Source organism: Gymnogyps californianus, chromosome 1, assembly GCF_018139145.2.
Source record: "Gymnogyps californianus isolate 813 chromosome 1, ASM1813914v2, whole genome shotgun sequence".
Taxonomy (NCBI): domain Eukaryota; kingdom Metazoa; phylum Chordata; class Aves; order Accipitriformes; family Cathartidae; genus Gymnogyps; species Gymnogyps californianus.
Genome location: NC_059471.1, coordinates 126,673,116 through 126,687,420, shown reverse-complemented (window position 1 = coordinate 126,687,420; position 14,305 = coordinate 126,673,116). Strand labels below are relative to the sequence as shown.

Below are 14,305 nucleotides of genomic sequence, written 5' to 3'. Positions count from 1 at the left end.
CAGTTTCTAGCTAACTGTGCCAGGAAAGTTTGGATGGGAGGAGGAGAAGGAAGAGCTACTTATGCAAATCATATTTGCTAATGATCCAGATCACAGCATCGCATATGGACAATCTAAAACCTGGATCCTTTTTCAAGGCACTGCCTAGTTCGCAGCACTGGCCACCTCACAAGCACAGTGCTTTGATTTTGGTGGCAAGCGGTGATTCCAAGTTTATGAGCCTCTATCTTCTTGTCATTTAAACATTTTCCAAGCTGTTTAACTGTAGCATTGAAGGATGTATTGTGCAAGTCTGTCTGGGCCTTTTCACTTGATCCAGCACTTCAAAAAAACCCCAAAATCCAAGGAAAAAGGTAGACTGTATTTTTACATAAGCTAAAGCTGACATGATTAAAATGGAAGTTTCTTATCACTGTTTAACCTTAACCTACAGCATAGTGCCGATAGGGTAATGCTGTTAAGGTACAGCGTGTCTTGTCTTAGCAACAGCATAAGGCAGGAATCTGGAATCACTTCCTCCTCACAACAAGATAGGCAAAGTTCTCTCCAAAAGCATTTGGCAGTACAAGGAGCACTTGGGTAACGCCAGGAAAAAGACAGTTTACTGTTATCCACTGTATCAGATAATTTTTAAAACCTGTATGTGCACTGAAAGTTTCCAATAAACACAAATCTGAAATGAACACAACTGAGTTGTCAGCGCAAATTGTGTCAGAAGCCGACTGAATGGCACTAGACAGAAGTCCAGGGTCAGGGACCTAGACCAGCAGTAAGCACTGCCGATGAAGTGGTGTAGGACAAGTCAGGTGCCCAAGCACAGCAGCAGGCTCCAGAGCTTTAGCGTTGGGAATTTGTTCACGTGGAGAGCTCACAGGGATGTGGTCAGAGAGCCTCCCTGCCCACACAAGCCAGCCTGTCGAGCAGACCCTCGGTGCAGGTCTGAAGACAACTGTCACTCCCAGGTTACCTCCCACAGCCATCCTCTACAACACAAGAGCATTTACCATCTCCCAAAGGCTGATTACAGACCTGACCACCAGCAGGTCAGATGAGCGCATTATCCAAGTGCAGGGAGCTGAAGGTGCCTGCGTGGAGTGTGGGCGAGTACAGACCATCTGGCTGCATTAAAAGGCAGATTGTGAGAGGAAGCAGCAAGCTGAGAGAGGGCTGAGTAACTTGTCTGGCGGGGAAGAACGGGCACTGCAGAAGGGTACCGTCTTTCGCAGAGGACTGAGCCAAAGAGGCAGGGAGGAGCAGAGCTGGGGGCTAAGCTACCGAACTAATGCCCCAGTGCAGCCAGCAGCCACACTTGGTGCTAATAGCAGCACGCTGCGGCAGCACAGCAATCTGCTTTCTGTTAGTACACTCTTTCCCCTTGGAAGCCTCTCCCATGTAGTGCCTGACGAGCTCCTGGAACACCTCCAGCCCTTATGCTCCCATGTTACTGGTGGCCTTTTCCTAAGCAGACTTCCTCCTTACCGGGGCTTGGCAATGAACACAGCAGGGAAAGTCTCCAGCCCACCCTCCATTTGGATTCATCGCATAAGGAGGATAGTGACCCAGAGGATGAATGGCAAGGGCACATCCTTTCTCAGCTAGAGAGAAGGTAGCATTACAGCCAGCTGGAGACAGGACACACTGCAGCTCTAAGGGGAACAGCAGGAGTATGGAGCAGTAGAGTGGATGAGCCCACGTGCAGCCTGGTCTTCAACAGGCTGAGCAGGCATTGAATCTACATCTCTCACAGCTAAAAGGGTGCCCCAAACCACTGGCTACTCAGGGGTGCATCCAATTCACTGAACTGCAGATTCTTTCCCCAGCAATGCCACACTTGCACATTTTGTCCTCGAGGCCCACAGCTCCCGCTCACCTCAGTGCCCACTCACCATCCATGAAAATAATGCTGCTTATGTGGAACATAACTCCCCCCAAAGAACTTGAAGTACAGTCAACACTTACTTTTTGAAACTGGCCTTTGTCTCCAATACTTTCACGTTCTAGGGTTTTCTTCTATTCTTAGTAGCTTTGAAAAATATTCTCCTGGTAAGACGCTCTTTGGCTGGACAGTTCCAGCAGCAAGAAGCCAAAAGAAGATCGAGGAGGAGCTGTGCTTTGACACCCCTTTGCCCTTGCTACTGCTAATTCAGTGCTAGCACAGAGCTGAAGCCTCAGCTGGATCCAGCTGAGGGACAGGGATGATGTTCAGGGATCAGGTGCATTCATACTGAACTTGGTCTGAATCAAAGGGGAGATGAGAAGCCCCTCGACTTCCCCATTCAATCCACACCTGGCTGAAACAACTCGTACCTCCTTGGCAGAAGCAAGGCTGTGCCCGATGATGCTGTTGAGAGACTGCACAGGACACCCCTAAAATCCCTGGCATGATGTTAGTGTTTAGCAAATTAAAGCTCCAGCAAACAGTTCCCAGCAGGAAGGTAACACACAAGAGAGCTTGTTAGACGGAGGAAACAGCTTCAGCCTCCAGCTGTACCAGAACATCCCTCCTGCTCCAGCGCTTGGTTAGATGCAGATGTCAATGCCTTAACGCTGGTCATCAGCCTACACTCTCACAGCTCAGGCACACTGCTGCCTGCCAGCTCCTTGCTTTTCTTAGCAAGAGAGGGAGGTGGCTGCACAGCCAGACTTCCCTTCTCCTGCGCAGGGAGGGGGGGGAGGATTTTCACTTTGGTACAACAGCAAACGCAGAACCCTGAAGTGATTGCAAATTCCCATTCTCCCCAACCCCATCCCCTGCCAACACCTGCCCTCCAGAGCTCTTACATGCTTTCCCACAGAAATATCTTCTCATTAAATCTGTACGCCAGTCTCTTCAAAGTCTCCCAGATCTAGCTCAAACTGGATTTGAAACAGTGCCTGAAGTATTAAACAATTTCCTCTGCTCCCCCCAGGCAAACAAGACTGTAGCTGGGGACAGTAGTTAGCCTGGGAAGGGTCCATGAACCACTGCAGTCTGATCCACAGCTCACATCTTTGCAGACCTGTTATGCATTATGGACACCAGGTGCAGTAGCACACCTTGGCCTTCCCCAGCACATGAGCTGCCACTCCAGACATGCTCCTGCTGTGCAGGGGCAACATGGCAAGCCACAAGGGGACAAAAATAAAAGCTGGGGAGAGACAGTAGTCTCATGTGTCCCCATCATCAGCACTGGAGTTAATGAAGCTGGTGGCTGCTAGGGTGTCAGAAATCTGACACCCTTCTGCACACACCACTCTCACCTACCTGCAAACCTGGTTCACTGCTAGTGCAAGGTCCTTGTTGTCAGCGAGTGCAAAGTAATCTTCAAAGAGAAATAGCTGAAGAGCAGACAGAAGTGCCACCCAGGCAAATCAAATCAGAGCTCTGGGAACAATCAAAGGCACCTGTGATTCTACTCATTAAAAGTCATCTTGCCTTTCAGCAGATGTCGCAAGATACCAACAGAATCAAAGGCTACATCTCTTCCCACTATCTGCACAGAGAATATCCATGTCATTTCCAAACATGGCTTAGAAGAGGGTTTAAAGTAAGAGATTGTTCCTTTTTGGGGTTTTGGATGTATTGTGTGGGCAGGTGTAGGGGGGAAAGCAAGACACTGGACAAAAAGGCTAGGAACCTGATCAGATACTGATAATGGATTGCTCATGGGATGCAAGATCCTGGTTCAAATCCCTGCTGCGAGGGAATATCCCTAGATTCCAGGGTGGTGAGAACTGCCAGCAGGTCTCTGTTTCATCCTAACACCAACAAACCCAAAGGTCAACTTTTGCAGAACCGGAAGAATACTTGTTTCCTAGCTTCTCCTTAGCCTGTTGCTCCCTTATTCCCAAGTCCAGCTCACAGCTAAATAGCCATGAGATGATGGCAGCTTTTGGTCATTTGACCTGGCTGAGTGTGTTGGCATAAATCAACAGGCCACTCCACAGATCATTTCTAATAATTTATTTTGATTCATAATTGCATCCATTTGGAAACACTGAATACAATGCAAAATGGACACAAACACACACACACACACACCCCCAGTCCTTTCAACAAAGCTCACAAATATGTTTCACAAAGTTTCTTCCTAAAGCTTAGGGTGGAAAAAAAAACCAAACCCCGAAACACCCCACTCTCCAAGGTAGACAGTTCTTCCAGAGCCCATCATTCTTCACATTATCATTAGAGAAGTTCCATAAAGACAAGATCTTGGGAGGCTGAATTCCTGCATTTCAGAAAGAACCTCACCTGTCCGCAGACAGATTTTTCGCTGTACAAACATCCTGATAGTGAAAGAAAATCCTAGGAAACTGTAGGGTTCTTCACTGAAAGCAATACAGGAAAACACATCCATAATCACATACGCTTCCTGCCCTAATGAGGCAATATACATTCATATAGAAGGAAAAAACGAAGCACATTATTAAGACATTAGGCAGTGAGGCAGTATCCATTTTATCTTCAGAAGAAATTTTACAGCAAATGGTTTCATTAAGACACTTGAAAGCAACCTACTTTGAAGAAAAAAAAAGCACCATCATAGCATGAAGGCTGAAATGCGATTAGGAGTCACAAGCAGCACCAACTCAGGCTCACCAGTGACTTTTGTCATTCGAGGACAAGTTAAATGGAGAAACAGTTGATGTGGGGACCTGTGACTTGCCTACAAAAAAAGCACGATGTAAGAAGACACAGTTAAAGACTGCCAAGCCACCATTTACAGGGTGTATCTAATGGTGCACAGTTCTCAGTATAGTCACCAAACAGTAGGGTGCTGGCACTTGGACACGGAGGGTTTAACACTACAACAGCAGCAGCATCAGAACCCTGGCCCCTTAAGAGTTGCCCTAGTCTGCAGAAGTCCACACTATTTGCAAAACAACAAATGCCTCTTAAAAGGTCATGGTTAAAGCAGGATAAACTAATTTCCAAGTCTGGGCGGAGAAACATCAAGGCTAGCTATTACCAAAATCCTTCCCTGCTTCTGACCAGCTCTGGGTCCTCTCTTACACAGGGAAAACTTTTCAAGGGCCAGCAGGGTACTGTTTTCTGCACTGCCAGGTACACGCACACAGTTTTACAGGTGAGACACTGGTCCTTACATCAAGGCCACATACATGACCCACAAGTCACCTGTCAAATGCAGCCTGCTCCCACTGCTCCAACACCCAGGCAGCATAGATCTAGGCAGCTGCTAACACAGTGAGCCCAAGGACTGACTCTTTATGCCTAGGTTTTAACCAGGCCACACTCAGACTAGGTTTTCTACCAGCGTTGCCAATAACAAGCTCAGCAAGAAAATACTCAGAAAAGAAATTGTCCGTTAGTGCACAAGAGATCACAACAGTCTGCCCTTGCTGTAAGTGCAAAAGGGAGTGTTACCCTTCAAGGGTTTCTAGCTTATTCTCAGGGCTATTAAAAGGAGAGCTCCAAAGTACACATCTCGAGCTCGCTCACAACTCTTCCGCCGTTTTAGATATCCTGTTACTTTATGCTTCCCATCTCCCAAGGCATTCACAAGGTAAATCCTCTCAGGAAGAAGCCAGAATGGTAAACAAAAGCCATGTCCTTAAAGAAAAAGTCACCACTGCTATACAGATTACAGCCACTTGAACTTCCTATTCTCTGGGGAATCAGCACTGCATTCTCCTAAAAAAACCCAGCCTTGCAACCCTTTTAGTGTCCTGAATGGTTCCAGTTCCCTCTGGAATGAGTGCAAAAATAAAATTTACTTTAGCACTTTACCTCTGCTATATTGGAGTGGGCTTGACCAAGGTAGGGAATGCTTACATTAGTCCAAGTTCCTTTGTTCCTAATCTGCACTCCAAAGTCCACACTGCCTGGGAAGACACCACTAAGAGAGTCTCGGTGCAAGCACTTCAAACGGAATCTCCCACACCAGAGCTCACTAAGAGACAAGGGACAAGGCTACACTGACAGACAGGCTGCAAAGTAGTAACCAACCTCTGCCTGTGGGAGAAAGTGAGCACAACAGGGTCAGGCACTGCCAGGGAAATAATCTGCGATATGCTCTGCTTTCTCCCAGCCAGGAGTAGCAGGACTCTGAGAAACCACTTATCTCAAACCTGTAAACGCTCCCAGAGCTCATTCAGCTCATGGGCACACGATTGATTTCTGCACATGTAACTCACAGGGACAGAGAGGTTGGCTACCTCCACTGCAGGCGTTCGTTTAGCCCAGGAGGTCATTCTGCCTTAATCTTCCCAAGTGCCAGCAGAATGAGATCTGAGAAGATCACAAACCTGCTAGCCCACAGCATCCTTGTCTCCAGGGTTGCCAAGCTCCAGTTCATCTCAGCAGGCATCACAAAATGCATGTGTGCCATGGAAACATTTACAGACAACTCATGTGGAGGCGAGGTCTTTGTGTGACTTGAAACTCCTAGGGTCAGGCTCCAAGCTCCAAACAGTCAGAAGGTCACAGAGGAACATTTAGCACAGTCCGGCTGGGCGCCTTTTTCTTCACATTAGGGCCAGGGAAGTGGTCAGAAACCTCTTAGTGTGTTTGGTTAGAGGCAGGAAGCAAGAGAGGTGTCCCCTTTACCTCCTTATAAAGGATTACTCGCTCGATGAAAAGGGGTAAGAGGAAATAAGGGACACTCAGGAAGGAATGTGGCTGTGCAGAAACAGTTACTGACAAGTGCAGCTGCTCCTCAATCATCTGCTGGTTATAGAAAGTGCCACTTGAGGAAACCAAACAGCGCAAAGAGGGACACGGTCTTCACCTTAAACTGGGACATGTCATCGGGAGCACACACACCAAATGTGGAGGGATCTCAAGGGACACCCCCAACCCTGCTACCTTTTGGCACCATGCACTATCCATCCGTTCTTCAGAGATAACGCACAGCAGCACACAGTGAATTTGCATCACTCAGCCAACATCCCCCAGCTGCCTGCCACACAAGTGGAATCAGGGGTAGGTATGATCTGTGCATGCTGCACACGCACCTAAAAACATCAGTAGCTAGGACAAGGCTCTTCCCTCTGCTTCTGCATCTTAGGCCCAACCCGTAACTCTTGTGCCATGGTCCCAGGCTTTTCCAGCCAGACCTTTCATATTAGTGCAGGGCCAACAACATACACAAACGGTTTAAAACACAAAGCAACAAAAAAAAGAAACCATCGCCACCAAAACCTTGTGATTTCAGCTGAAGCTCAAGTCCGGGCAATAATACAGTTGCAGGCTGATGAGGAACAAGTGGCATTCTTGCAGAGCACATTTAACACATTCATTCACCTGCCAGTGCAGGTCATCTACCCCCCAAACAGGCAGCTCCAACACATCCTCTCCCTACATATGCAGAGACCGAACTGTTCCTTGGCTTCCTGCCCTGAGAAAACAGATCTACAGTCAGGCAGCTCCACAGTGACTGGGTTGAGAGGAGACAGGATCACTATGTTATTAGCAACACAACCGACCAAGATGCTACCTACCAAAAATGCTGTTAGCAGAATTGTCTACTCTCCCACAGACTCCCTTCTCCATAGAGGGAGGGAGCAAGGTACTTTCCATAAAGCTACAGTAACACTGGACAGCACTCTTGTTTTCTCCTCAGAGTCTACTGTTATGTGTTGCTTCAAAACATCTTCTTACTTGGTATGTTTATCTGCTGTCTCATGTCACAATCCATAATCAGAGCAGAAACACTTTGAGGGAGATGAGCCAAGCCTTCAAACCAACACAGACTCAGCTCGCAGAAAGAACGACGAGATTGAAGATGACAGTGTCTTCTCACCCAGTCGGACAGACAGGGATGGAATAACAACTTTAGGGGTCAAGAGGTGAAGGGATCTTACAAAGCCCTACAGGAATGTTGCTCACAAAGGCACTTAATACAAGCATGTATACAGCTGGATGGAATAGAAGATAGGGAAAAAAAGAAAAAAAAAAAAAGCACCAGAGAGGAGGGAGCTGCTCCGGAACTGCCTAGACAGTCTCTTTTAGCCAAAGAGCCTGGCTTCTGCAGCAGTCCATCTGTTATCTGTATCAAAAGTTCACCCGCCTGACATCTCTGAAATGTCGCATGTAGGTACAAGCCAGGGATTCCTTAACCTTTGCAGGAACCAGTGCATGCTCTGAAGTCCAGCAGCGGGTTCCTCTTGATGCCAGGGTTCACGCCTAACGGAAACTCAAGTTCTCAAAACCTTGTGCTCTTCTTCCTGCTGAGCTGAGCTGCACAAAGTTTCCCACAGTGGAAAAAGGCAGCAGGCTCCTTCTCTCCAGGTTTGTGCATATGGCTTACTGCTTTCTGCATCCTATTGCTGGCTGACAGCACGCGAAGAACCATTTCGCCTGGGAAAGCCTCTGATGTAGTCAGTGACGGGACAGGTAGCCCATACACCGACCGCGAAGGAAGGAAGGGTGTGGGAGGAGGGAGTCCTAGTGGAAGGGGCCATTCCCCTGCTAAAGAAAGTCAGTCAACGTCATCTGCAGAAAGAGGAGTGTCACACGATGTCTTCAGCAGAGCGCTGTGGAGGAGAAGACCCCAGGCTCAAGAAATGGCCCCAGTTGCATACGAAACCCCTGTTATACTGGCCAGTGTCTATCACTAACCCACCCAGGAGCCTGCGCCCAGTGTTGTCCCGCAGAGCCAGCCGAGCTTCCCTCTCGGTCACGTTGTAGCTGATGTTCAACAGCTGGATAAGGAGGATGTATCCCATGCCAGCTGTTACAATGGCACAGTACCACACACAGGTGAACGACAGAGCAGAGCTGGCAGCAGGGAAAAAGATGGGAAGGAAGCCATTTAGTTTTGGAGCAGCTGCTTTAGAGTGACTTTCCCTGGTAATCATTATCCTTTCAAATCCCTGTCTACATCTGCCACAGTGATCTCGCTTTGCTGCTTTCATCAGATAATCCTTAAAGGCTTTCTCAAAATTAAAGCTTCAGGGCTTACTTAATGAGAGCTTTTAGCGCTACCAGAGCTACTCTTGCACATTGTTATCTCACCACCTAGCTCTTTAGTCTTACTGTTGTAAAGATACTCGGTCCTTATTTAAGGACACAATGATGCTCACACCCGATAGACCACAAAATGGAGTACAGATGAAGGCAGAGTCACTTGTGCTAGTGTACTCTGCCCATCAGTGGTAGCGCCAGTCTCTGAACTCGTGTCCAATGCTTCTCACCACCCTCCCCACCAGACAAGGCATATTAACGCTGTCTGTTCTAAGCAGATAACTCAGAGGGACAGTCACTAGATAAACAGTGAGGGATGAGAGGGAGAGACAGCACAGATTCCAGATCGTCAGACCGGTACCTGCATCTGGGGACACACATATTTAAGGGTATATCTATATATGACACAATAAATAAAGACTTCAAATCCCAGCTCCTCCAACAACCTTTTCCAAATAAATGGTGAGCTCTCTTCGAGTCTCAGGCTCCCCACCTTGGCAAAAGCAGTGATGCATCCCTGCTTTCCAGAGCTTTTTAGGGAGCACTTTTTGGTCAGGTTTGACAGCCAACAGCACTAGCCTAGACACAGAATGAGGAACAGGAGCTAAGCTGCCTGACCAAGCCCATTCCCACCCTAGCAATCTCCCAGACAGACTTCTCACCTGTAGTCAGAATAGGCCCCGGGGCAGTAGAACAATGCCACAAACGGAGTTCGGCCCCTACAGACGGTGTGCAGGGTCAACGTAATCCCATACACAGAGGTAAGCATGAAGAAGGAGAGTGCAAGGATGAATGCTTGGTGGTTCTGCTCCCCTACACAGCTGTTAATCCTCCAAAAGGAAAGAAGAGATTACTTTGCTTAAAAATAAAAGAAACTGGCTTCTCTTTCCTCCTCCCTCCCCCAGCTGTCAGAGAACCTAATTTCCAAGGTGCTTCTATACAACACAGGCTAAGAACTTTGAAACGCGTTCAAAGCTTTATAGCTTTTTATAGAAAGGTTATAGGCACAAGTCAATAGACCAGTAGGGTAATGGTGGTAGACCGTTTGCCTCAAGCTTTTAGCAAGTGTAGTATCATTCGCTGAGACACATCTATACCTACTGCTCCTTGGTTCCAGTACTGCATGCACACAGGCAGCTTTAGGTTCCCTTGCCCCAAGAGAGCACTAATGCAAGTTAACTGCAGGATTGCTAGTGCTCCACAGACCAAGTCTAAAAAAACCCAAAAACAACAAAACCCACCCCCCAAAAAAACCACCCAGATGAAAACCAGTAGAGAACCAAAGGCAATTCTGAAGTATGCTGTAGAAGTTATCAGCTATCAGGTCAACCCACTTACAATAAACAAACAAATTGTTCTTCAAAATGGTAAATACAAGTTTACTGTTTTAAAGAATGTCACCAGGTCTTGCACATAACAAAAGTAACCCCATTTGACAGGGACTGTAAAAAAAGCTAACTTTAAAAGGCGGGGGGGGGGAGAGAGAGAGCACACACGTAGCCTCAGCAGTGCAAAACCTACCAGACACAGTGATGGTCCAGTCTCCTTACACACCTGCCACAAAGCCGGCAGTGCCCTGCTCGGGCTGGTCTGACCAGCTGGCATTTAGCACACCAGTCCTTTTTCACACCTTCTGGCTCCTCAGCTGACATCCTGCAATAGCCTTTGGCCTCCCCATTCACAGCACGGCCACTGGCAGCTCCTGACATGGCGACGCCATGGAGCCCATTGGAGCTCCCTCTAACACTCTTGTTGGGCAAACCCTGGTGCGATGACTTCTCGTTGCTTGCTGGGATGGGAAGATAGCCGGGGTCTTTCTTGGCTCGAGACAGGGCTGCAAGCATAAGAATTAACCCGCACGTGAGAGCGACCACTTGGGAATACCCCACGTGGCCTCGGGGAACCACCTCCTGGAGAAACACATAGTACATGTAGCCCAAGGAGAAGAGCCCCAGGCTCAAGAAGAAGAGAGTCCGTTCCTTCCTCCTGTGGGTGAGGTAGTAATACCACAGCACCACCACGGGCAGAGATGTCAAGATGACGAGCCCCAGCAGGAAGTGCAGAGCTGCAACGTGGAGGAAGACAGGCAGCAGAACGAGAGGCGGCACGAGGCTGACGTTGATCTTCACGGCCCCTGCGAACCAAGGGACCCGCACCCGGTCCGCAACGGTCTCGGCAATTCTTTCCAGAGCTCCCGGCGGCAGGGATTTGCACGTCAGCCACCTGTTCGGGGGGAAGCACAGACGCCGGCTAGCAGACGGGCAGCCGCGCACCCGAGGCCCTTCCCCTGCCTCGTCCCGCTCCTGCAGCCTGCCCTGAGGCGCCCAGCCCGGGCGCCGACCCGGGGCGCCCCCGCCCGCCTCCGCCTTCCCCCTCTCCCGTCAAGTTTCCCGAGAAGCGGCAAGCAGCTTCTCTCCCCTCAGGGCGGCAGCCCCGCGGCGGGTACCGGCTGCCCACGGGGCTTCCCGCGAGGCGAGGGGACAGCCAGAGCCCCTGCGGGCCGCCGCTGGGAGGGGGTCTCGCAGCCAGACCGCTCGCCGGGCGGCGCCGAGGGAGGCGGGGGCCCGGCAGGGCGGGGGTCGCGGAGCCGTTACCTCTCGCAGCCCTCGTCCAGGTCCTCGCAGTCGCAGCAGCACGCCGCCAGGTGATTCCTCTCGCCCCTCCGGTCCACGTACTCGCAGCAGCAGAGCGGCTCCTCCATCGCCGCCCGCCCCGCCGCGCCTTCCCCCGCGACCCTCCCTCAGCCGCCGCCGCCGCCGCCGGGCCAGGGACGCGGCTCGCACGGCAGCGCCGCCGCGGCAGGCGCCCCGCCCCCCCTGCCAGCCGCAGGTGCCTCTCGCGCCCGCCACCGCCTCCTCTACAGCGGCCCCGCCCCCTTCGGCGGAGCCCGGCCGCCATTGGCCGCCCGCGCCCCAAACGTCTCCCGAACGCGGAGGTGTGCGGGGGGGGGGGGGCGGGCGCGTGAGGGACCCCTCCACCCCGGGCCCATCCACCTGACGGCGGAATGGCCCAATGCCTGCCCGGGAGGGGCGGGACTGGCCGTGACGCAGTGGCACCTGGCTTAAAGGGCCAGCGCAACAGGTGGCGGCCGCAGGAGGTGGCGGCGAGGCACCGCGGGGTCCGCCGCCGCCACCACCTCCCGCGGCTAGGGAAAGAGCCAGCCCCGACCCCGACCCCCCCCCCCCCCCGCAGACTGATCAGCGTTGCTACTCCCCGGGCTTGGACACGCGTGGCTGGGAAAGTTTCCCACTCAGCACAACAGCCACCGCACATGTTTAAACCTGCCCCGTGGAGGGTTTTGCCCCAGGACCCTGCATTTTGGGACTCAAGCACCCACACACGCACCCCCCTAACCCACCCTGGGCTACAGGCAGAGGAGCTCAGCTGTTTGCACCACTGCAAGACAGACTGAGGACCACACCAGCCAGCGCTGCCCTACAACCACGGTCTGAGCTGGATGGTGCTGTTCCCCTTGCTTTTAATTTTTATTTTCGTCTTCCTTCTCTCAACCTGCTTAGAAAAAGCTTGAAGCCAGAAGAAAAGGTGTTTCATCACCAGTGGGCACACCGTGTGAAAGAACTGAAGAGCAGCCCTTGATGGAGGGAAAATACTGAGGGCTGAAATTTCTCTGGGAGAGCTAGAAACATATGGCAGAAGGCAGACTGCCAAAGCTCGCACAGTATGCAAGAGATTTAGCAAAGAGGTATCAAGCATTTCCCTGTTTCATTAATTAATCTTAAAAATATTCATCCTTAAAGATGGAGACTTGTTTTACAAGGTCCCCATGGCTTAAAAAAAGCATATAAAGATCCTGTGGCTGTAAAACCACTACCTGTTCTTTTTCTCCAAAACACTCTTCACTGATGGTCATTTTTTAAGTTGACATAAAAAGCTCCGATTTCATTAAAGTCAAGCCCAGCTCTCTGCAGAGGGTGTTCTCCCCTCCTCCAAAATTTGCAGATCCGCTAACCAGCAGTACAACTGCCCTCGCTCACTCACCATGGGATTCGAGAGCTCTGCACTGTTTGTAAGCGAGACTCCCCAGGATACAGCGCTGGCAGGAGAGACAGATCGCCAGGCTATGGGAATGCAGAACCCAAGTTACTTCTTCCAGAAACCTTTATTCCGTGCAGCTTTTGAGCCAAATAGTAAAGAGTCCGAAGGTGACAGTTACAATCCCTACCCCACAAGTCCTCACACACACATCTGTTCTTCCAACATCTTGAACAGAAAGCTGACGTGGGTATTAACTCTCAGTCCTGCTGCTCTGTGTCCTGTTCAAGTGGTCAAAGCTTCTTTGGAGCATGGAAAGGGAGATCTTTAGCTGTGAAGATACAACCATCATACCCCCCCAATTACTTGTTAGTCTCCTGCATGGGTAAGTGGTATCAGGAAAATAATGTCTCCCTCCCTCCTTTTCTTTTAAAGATTTAATGCAATTTCCTCCTCCCTGTTTCTATAAACAGTTGCCTTACTGTGCTCGCCTAACAGCTATACTTTGTGCAGTTTATAATTATGAACAGTCCAGTATGATAAAGTCTTAACACCTCACCAGACAACAATGCAGAAGATAAGCCATGCCACTCATTTTTAGTCACAGTTAATGTTCATAGCAAATACTCTAAGGAACATGGCAGCAAAGCATGAATTTTCTTTTAATATGGCCCTCCCAGTGCATTTTGGTGCACAAAACATGTTCAGATTATTGACAACCCTCAGGAAACACAAGGTAACAGGCACTACAATGTCATGACTTCCAGACAAAAGTGTTATTTGGGATGAAAAATGTGGCTGAATTCTCACTTTTTTTTTTTTTTTTTTTTTTTTTTTTTACACTTTATGTGTTCAAAAACGAGTTTAACACTTCAGAATTAGCAATTTTTTGGGTAGTAAGCAGAGAAAATGAAAAGGGCATGGAAACAAGGAAATTGATTTCTGCAGCAAAATTTCCAGCACTCAGAAGCTTTTTCAAGCTGTGATCAAAATGGTTAATAGATTAATAGCAATTTTGTGTGCAGAGACACCTCTGAACAAGGAGTATAAAAAAAGGCTTCTTTTTCTACCCTCCTTTAGTGCGTGGGAGAACACAGAGCAAACTGGTGATGGATAGAGGTACATGGGAACTCCCCCACAGCTTTTCTAATCTAATAATTTCTTCTGTCACATTTTAAGATTTAATAAAAGAACTTAAAATCAGAACATTCATAGGTTATAAGTAAAAAACAAAGTATGAATTTACTGTCCTTCACTTACTGAGTTGAAATTTCAGCCTAGGGGTTTACCAGTCCTGGACTTCAGGATCAGAGAGACAACAGCATTCAACAACTTCTTTTTTTTTTTTTTTATAGTGTTTGTAGCATGTAAGAGCCTGGAAGTGTAAGTTACTGAGAAGGGGGATTA

At 49.3% G+C, this 14,305-nt stretch overlaps 2 protein-coding genes across 2 annotated transcripts in view; both read right to left on the bottom strand.

Annotated features, from left to right (window-relative positions):
• Nucleotides 1-7,969: 7,969 nt before the first annotated feature.
• On the bottom strand, nt 7,970-11,606 carry ZDHHC23 (zinc finger DHHC-type palmitoyltransferase 23). Its single transcript, XM_050895709.1, has 4 exons — nt 11,500-11,606; nt 10,427-11,128; nt 9,568-9,735; nt 7,970-8,719 (listed from the first exon to the last, which is right to left on the bottom strand). The coding sequence occupies exons 1-4, from the start codon at nt 11,604-11,606 to the stop codon at nt 8,452-8,454; spliced, it is 1,245 nt and encodes a 414-aa protein (XP_050751666.1). The 3' UTR covers nt 7,970-8,451.
• Nucleotides 11,607-12,911: 1,305 nt separating this feature from the next.
• The window catches only part of GRAMD1C (GRAM domain containing 1C), a 56,243-nt gene continuing 54,849 nt past the window's right edge, over nt 12,912-14,305 (bottom strand). The window contains 1 exon segment of the mRNA XM_050895671.1: nt 12,912-13,229. Coding sequence (XP_050751628.1) covers nt 13,152-13,229 — 78 coding nt within the window. The 3' untranslated portion in view covers nt 12,912-13,151.